This window comes from Poecilia formosa, unplaced genomic scaffold (assembly GCF_000485575.1).
Source record: "Poecilia formosa unplaced genomic scaffold, Poecilia_formosa-5.1.2 Scaffold1000, whole genome shotgun sequence".
In the NCBI taxonomy this organism is placed as follows: Eukaryota; Metazoa; Chordata; class Actinopteri; order Cyprinodontiformes; family Poeciliidae; genus Poecilia; species Poecilia formosa.
In genome coordinates, this window is record NW_006800939.1 from 1 (window position 1) to 6,291 (window position 6,291).

General features: G+C 46.9%; 1 protein-coding gene across 1 annotated transcript in view; it reads left to right on the forward strand.

Moving 5' to 3' along the window:
* The first annotated feature begins 21 nt into the window (after nt 1–21).
* fhod1 (formin homology 2 domain containing 1) overlaps nt 22–6,291 on the forward strand; it is a 31,440-nt gene continuing 25,170 nt past the window's right edge. Inside the window, exons 1-3 of the mRNA XM_016667326.1 lie at nt 22–418; nt 4,192–4,298; nt 4,383–4,447. Coding sequence (XP_016522812.1) covers nt 254–418; nt 4,192–4,298; nt 4,383–4,447 — 337 coding nt within the window. The 5' untranslated portion in view covers nt 22–253. The remainder of the gene's footprint in view (nt 419–4,191; nt 4,299–4,382; nt 4,448–6,291) is intronic.

Here is a 6,291-nt window from a genome sequence, read left to right on the forward strand (position 1 = left end):
TCAGCGTGGTCAGACCACCTGTTGTCTGATCGGATGAGCTTTATTCTGAAAGGCTAAATCGGATGTAGTCTCTGGTTATGGCTGGTAACATGCCAGTTCCAAATATGGGCCTGACGTCAGCCCTAGGCCCCGCCCCTTTGTGCAGCCAGGTCCTCCTGCGCTCAGCTTCATTTAAACATTCCTCCGCGGCACAGCGAGCCGCACCGACTCTCCCTCAGCAGTCCAGCCGCAGTCTGGTCGCTGACTCTCGGCCATGGCTTCCGTCACCTGCCGGGTCCAGTACCTGGAGGACTCGGACCCGTTCATCTGCACGAACTTTCCCGAACCGCGGAGACCTCCGACTGTCTCCCTGGAGGAGGACCAGCCGCTGAGCGAGCAGATCTCCGGGATCCACAAGCTACTCGGGGCGCCGCTGAAGGTGGGTCACACTCCGAACCGGGCCGGAACCGGGCTCAGAGTGAGCTTAGTGCCAGAATCTGTCAGGTGAGGCGCATGGAGGGAGGAAAGGCTCCCAGGGTGAGGTTTCACTTAGCCAGGGTGACGTCATGATGAATAATTACACAAAACGAGTCCGGTCCATTTAAAGGTTAACCTGAACAGGTGAGTCCGGAGGAGCAGGAAGTCCCGCCTCTTTACTGACCGGAAACACGTCAGATAAATCTGAACCTCTTCAGCAGCTGAGCCCCGGTCCAAACCGGGTCAGAACCGGGATCCAAACACAGCAGTCGGACCACAGCACACACAACGGCCGGGTCAGAACCGGGATCCAAACACAGCAGTCGGACCACAGCACACACAACGGCCTAGTCAAAGTCCTGGAAGACTGTGGTGGGACGTTTGGAGAGCAGAACCATAACAATCTGAACCGGAGCTGGAAACCAGAATGGACCAGAACCGGTTCTGCCAAGATGGATCCGGTTCTGAGGAGGTTCTGCTGGATCTTCTCCTGGTTCTGGAGGTTCTGATGTGTCTGTGTTGGGCTTTCAGAGGTTCTCTGTTCTGATCTGGGTCAAAGTTTCTGCTCACCTGTTGAGCAACCAGGAGTAGTGAAGGGGGCGGGGCTTCCAGCAGGCTGGCCTCCACCTGGGCAGGTAGAGCAGGGGGCGGGGCTTCAGGGAGATGCAGCTGATTGGTCCTTAGACTGCAGCTTTCAGCGCCGAAATCCGTCCTGCAGAGTCTAAGGACAAAACCTCCAAGTCCTCCCAGTCTCTCTCCCAGTCCTTGTGTTCCTGGCAGATTTTTCCATTTTGCCAAACAGGAAGTGAGCGAAGTGCTGCGAAAAAATTCAAAGGCAACTCAGTGTGGAGCCAGAGGTCAAAGGTCAGAGTCCTCAGACAGAGACAGACGGACCTGTCTGACCTGAACCCACCAGAACCAGAACCTGTCGGTCCCCAGACCAGGAACTGAGTCACCTTTAACCTCTGAACCCTTTAACTGCCAAAATACTTAAAAGAAAACAAGTTTCTGTTTATCACAGTAAGAGCTTATTATTATTATTATTTAAATTTGAAATTATCAGAAAATTTTCCAGATTTTTTTTTTTTACGATCATAAAATGCATTAGAACCGAAAACTCCTATTTTCTTACGGGCTGTAAAGGCATCGTTAAACTTCAGGTTGTTGATCTTTAGTAACGATGACGAGTCGACCCCTGTTGGTTCTCTGAGTCCAGTCTGCTGCGAGGCGTTTGAGGCCTGCAGGAATGTTCAGACCTCTGCTTGTTCCCATCATGCCTTGGGGCCGGTCCTGCAGCCTGGGAGTATGTGAGGTCTTCATCCTCTTCCTCGCCCCCCAGCAGGAAGTGGGCGGGGCAGCCGATAAGCTAACTGCGGCGTTTCCTTCCTGTTCAAAGGATTAAAGAAGCAATCCGCCTTTCTCCTCTGCTGGACGGGTCGACCTGGTGGTTCTGATCAGAACCTGGACCCGACCAGACTTCTGGTCCGCGTCTGACTGTCTGAAGCTCCTCCTCGATGAGACCACAGGTGGCGCTACGCCTGGGCGCCTGAGGCTCTGATAAATTAAATATTTATCAATAACCTGCAATAAGTCTCTATATGTTCAAATTCCAGATGTACCTCTTCGCTCTGTTTCATAATAATTTCTGATCATATTAAAAACAAAACGAGCCACGCCCACCACCATGGCCACGCCCACTGTCATGGCCACGCTTTAAAATGTGGAGCTGAGCTTCATCATCATCCTCTTCCTCAGGTCTACAGCTTCAGAGCCTTCAGGTCTGCAGATTTAAAATTTGGTTTGTCGGTTTCAACACCTACAGTTCACTTTCTAAAACTGTAAAAAGAAGTGTGATTGTTGTTAGCATGGTTACAATCTGATGCTACGAGTTTACTGGACCAGTTCTGGTTCTGGTTCAGTTCAGATGCTTTCAGAACCACAAACTGGACGACAGAGCTGATTATTATGGGCCGGTGTTCTGTTTATCTGTGCTACCCATAAATCTGTACTACCTTGTGATGATGCCACATCGACGCTACATCACATTCTGCTGACTCAGCAGATTTTCTATAAATACATCCTACCTGTGGAAGTTTCGTTTCATGTGTTTTATTTCATTGCAGATAACGGTAAGCTTTATTTAATTTATTTTATTCCTGGCTTTCCTTAAGCTGCTGTATTGCTTCATGTTTGTAGTTTACATGACAGCAGCTTGTAAATATATTTATGGCTTTAGTTTGCCGTCTTACAATGTCATTAAGCAAGTTATTGTCTGGCGGTTAATCAGGACAAAATATGTTGTTTTGTGGCTGTTTTGTCCCTATACTTTAAAATATTTTAGTTTAATAACACTCTTTATTACTAAACCTTGCTAAATAGATGTTGGTAGGATACTATGTGAGATGTGTAACAGCTGTGTAATATTAGTGTATATGAATCATATCCCATCATTTCAGTGACCTGCGCAGTTCGGTGGACACATTAATAAAGTCTGTCAGACAACGTATTAATGCACAAAAAAGAGTTGCAGTGATTTGTATTTGTCTTTAATTCCAATAAAAACCAGTTTCTGATACTGTTTTATTCTTAAAAACACCAATGTATTTAAAATATTTTAACAGGTAGGATATTCTAGTAAAAGGATTAGTGCATACATCTATAGCTTTTCATTTTAAACGGGTAGGATATTCTGATGAAGGAAGTGATCTTCTTCTGGTTTCATCATGTATATAAATTGTTCCAATGCTAAGCTAAGCTTAACTCCTAAGCTTCCACTTCAGTCCCGTCACTCAAATAATGTTATTCAATGTATTTAACATGAACAACCTGCTGTAGTTTCTGTTTGTAAACATGACGGTAGCAGTTTTGGACGCGTAGCACAGACAGATAGACCTAGCTATCTATCCGTGCTACGGTAGGAAAATCTGATGAGGTAGCACTGATGGTCAGAACACTGGGATCAAACTGGGTCCAATAGATTTGGGCCGAACCAGGCCACTGAACATTTCCAAACTTCATGAAACCTGAGAATCAGTTTCTAAAGCTGGGCAGTGAGCTCACTCTGATGAACCAGACCAGAACCAGAACCAACATGCTGAAGTTACTGCATCGCTTTAAAATGTGGAGCTGAGCTTCATCATCATCCTCTTCCTCAGTTCCAATCCAGAAATAGCAGGCAGAATGTGGTTCCACTGGTTCTACTGGTCCAGAACCTCTGACGGTGCTGCTTGACTGGCCAAAGTCCGATTGGAACCAGGAGGACTGGAGATGATTACTGGACCAGATTGGATTTCGCTAGAGAAATGGTTCTGGATCAGGAGGTTCTAGTTCTGATGTAGTTTGGGTCGTGATCTTCTGTGTTCCTGATCCTTCTGGGTCCGGTTGAGTTGGTTCTGTTTGTTGTGGCAGCAGCTGCTGCTGGATCTGTTTACAGCGCGCGCACACACACGCACACACTCTTTCTGGTTCTGACGTCGCTGCTGCAAAATAAACCCCTATAAATAAATGAATTAATATTTCCCAGCTTGAGTCTCTATATTTATATTTTTTAATACAAATAATCCACAGTTTATTTACTTAATGTTTTTATTCCAGATTAAATAACTCGGTTAAAGTTTGAATGTTAGGATGTGGCTAACATCCAGCTAGCGGGCCTGTGGCTAACGTCCAGCTAGCGGGCCTGTGGCTAACATCCAGCTAGCGGGCCTGTGGCTAACAGATCCGGTTGTGTTGCAGCTGGAGGACTGCGCCCTGCAGGTGTCTCCCAGCGGGACGTACCTGGACCTGGACTCGTCTCTGGCGGAGCAGCGGGACGAGCTGGACGCTTTCTACCAGGACCTGGCGTGAGTCTGAGCCCCGACCCCCGACCCTGGCTGCTGTGGTACCAGAACCGGCACCGGGTTCTGACCGTGTCTCTGTCTCCGCAGAAAGGGCAGGAAGCCGATCCTGGTCCTGAGGACGCAGCTCTCCGTGCGCGTTCACCTCATCCTGGGTAAATGTTTCCGTCTGCTGACTCACAGGAAAGACAGACAGAGTTTCCTCTGACTCAGCCGGTTCTGTTAGGTCGCCTGGTTCTGGAGCCTCTGAGACGGCTAAACCAAACCTCTGTTTCCATGGAAACCTGAGGACACAAGCCGACGTCTGCAGAGCGGCCTGGACCGCATGTTCCCCTGCAGCCGGCTGGGTCCATTGGGACGGGTTCTGATGGTTCTGGTTTTGGTTGATATCTTCAGACAGAAATAATTGATCAGGGAGGAGATCAACATTTTCATAGATTTTCATAAATTATCTGAAACGGTTTTTATGGAAGCTACAATCTGCAGCTCCAACCAAATGCTTGTGATTTGAATCTTTTCTTATTTAAACCTTCATGATGAACATTTTTATCTTCCGGGTAAAAAAGTTGCAGCAGATGAAGAGAAAACCTCAGGAAACTCTTCCAATCTTCAATCAGATGTACATGTTCTTCAGTCTGACGGGTTCTTCTAAGCGGGTCAAGGTTCTGGAGGTTCTGGTTGTGTGTGTGTTTCTGCTCAGCGTGTTTTCTGTGTGTTTCCGTGGAGACCGAGGCTCGGCGCTGCGTTTTATTTTTAGCCCGTTATTTTCTGACCTTATCTGAGCCCAGAAGGCTGCTGCTCTCTTCCTGTTTGTGGCTTCAGTCTCCTCCAGCAGTTTGGATCAGAACCCGTTTGGATCAGAACCGTCCTGGTTTCTGGTGTTTTTTCTCCTCTCAGGTTTCCTCTCTGCTCTGTTTTTGTCTCAGTTGTTGTGTTTTTGTTCGACCCGGTTAAAGTTCTGGTTCTGGCCTGTTAGAACTTGTCAAACATCTGGGGGAGGAGCTAAACTCTGGCGGCGCTGCAGCCGGGCCGGTTCTGCAGGTAGCTGACCCGTCTGGACCCAGAGGGGTTCCCTTTGCAGCAGCTTCAGTCCGTCGGGACAAAGTTTCCCAGAGTTCCTGCTGGCACTGCTGGGGGCGGGGCTTTCCCAGCATGCCTTGCAAGCCTGCAGGCGACTCGCTGAGGAGCTGACGCCAGAAACCACAGCGGTACTTTGACCCAACAGAACCAGAACCACACACAGACAATAGCTGACCTTTGACCTTTAGGATGCTAGCTGGGCCTATAGCGTCAGACATGGAGCTCCACCTCTGACCTCTGACCTCTCAACCTGCTCTGTTTAAAATTAGGATAAAAAACCCAGGAAATTCTGGCCTGAAAAATAAAAACAAAAATGAGAATAAATTTAATGTTAAACAAGATCAAATCTGAATGCATAATAATCACATAGTTTAAAAATTTAAATAAAATCAAAATAGAATCAGAATAAAATCTAGACAGAAACCAGAATTTAAAAAAGTCAGAAAATAAATGAGATAAAATTAAATTGACCCAAAATCAGATGAAAGATTTAGATAAAAATGAAGGTAAAATGTGAGTAAAACTCTAGAAGAAGCTTTTCTTCTCCTGGATCTTTGCCCAGAGTGTGTTGCTTCATATGCTGCAGTGTGTGTGTGTGTGTGTGTGTGTGTGTGTGTGTGGTGGAATCCGGTCGATGACTCGCTGAGTTGGGCTGGTACTGAGGAAGAGGAAGGTTCCCAAAAACAATGAGTCGGCAGTCTTGCGTTATCATGACAACACCGTGTCCTGAATGAGTTTTGAATCCGGATCCTGTCCAGAATCCCGGCCGGTTTCTGGTCTCTGACCTGAAAACATCCACAGCTCCATCAGATGGCCGATGTTGTACGTCAGATTTATGGGCGCTCCTGAAACAAGTGAATACAAAGGTTCCTGCTTGGGACTTTTGTAAAAAAAAAAAAAAAAAAAAAAAAAAAAAAAA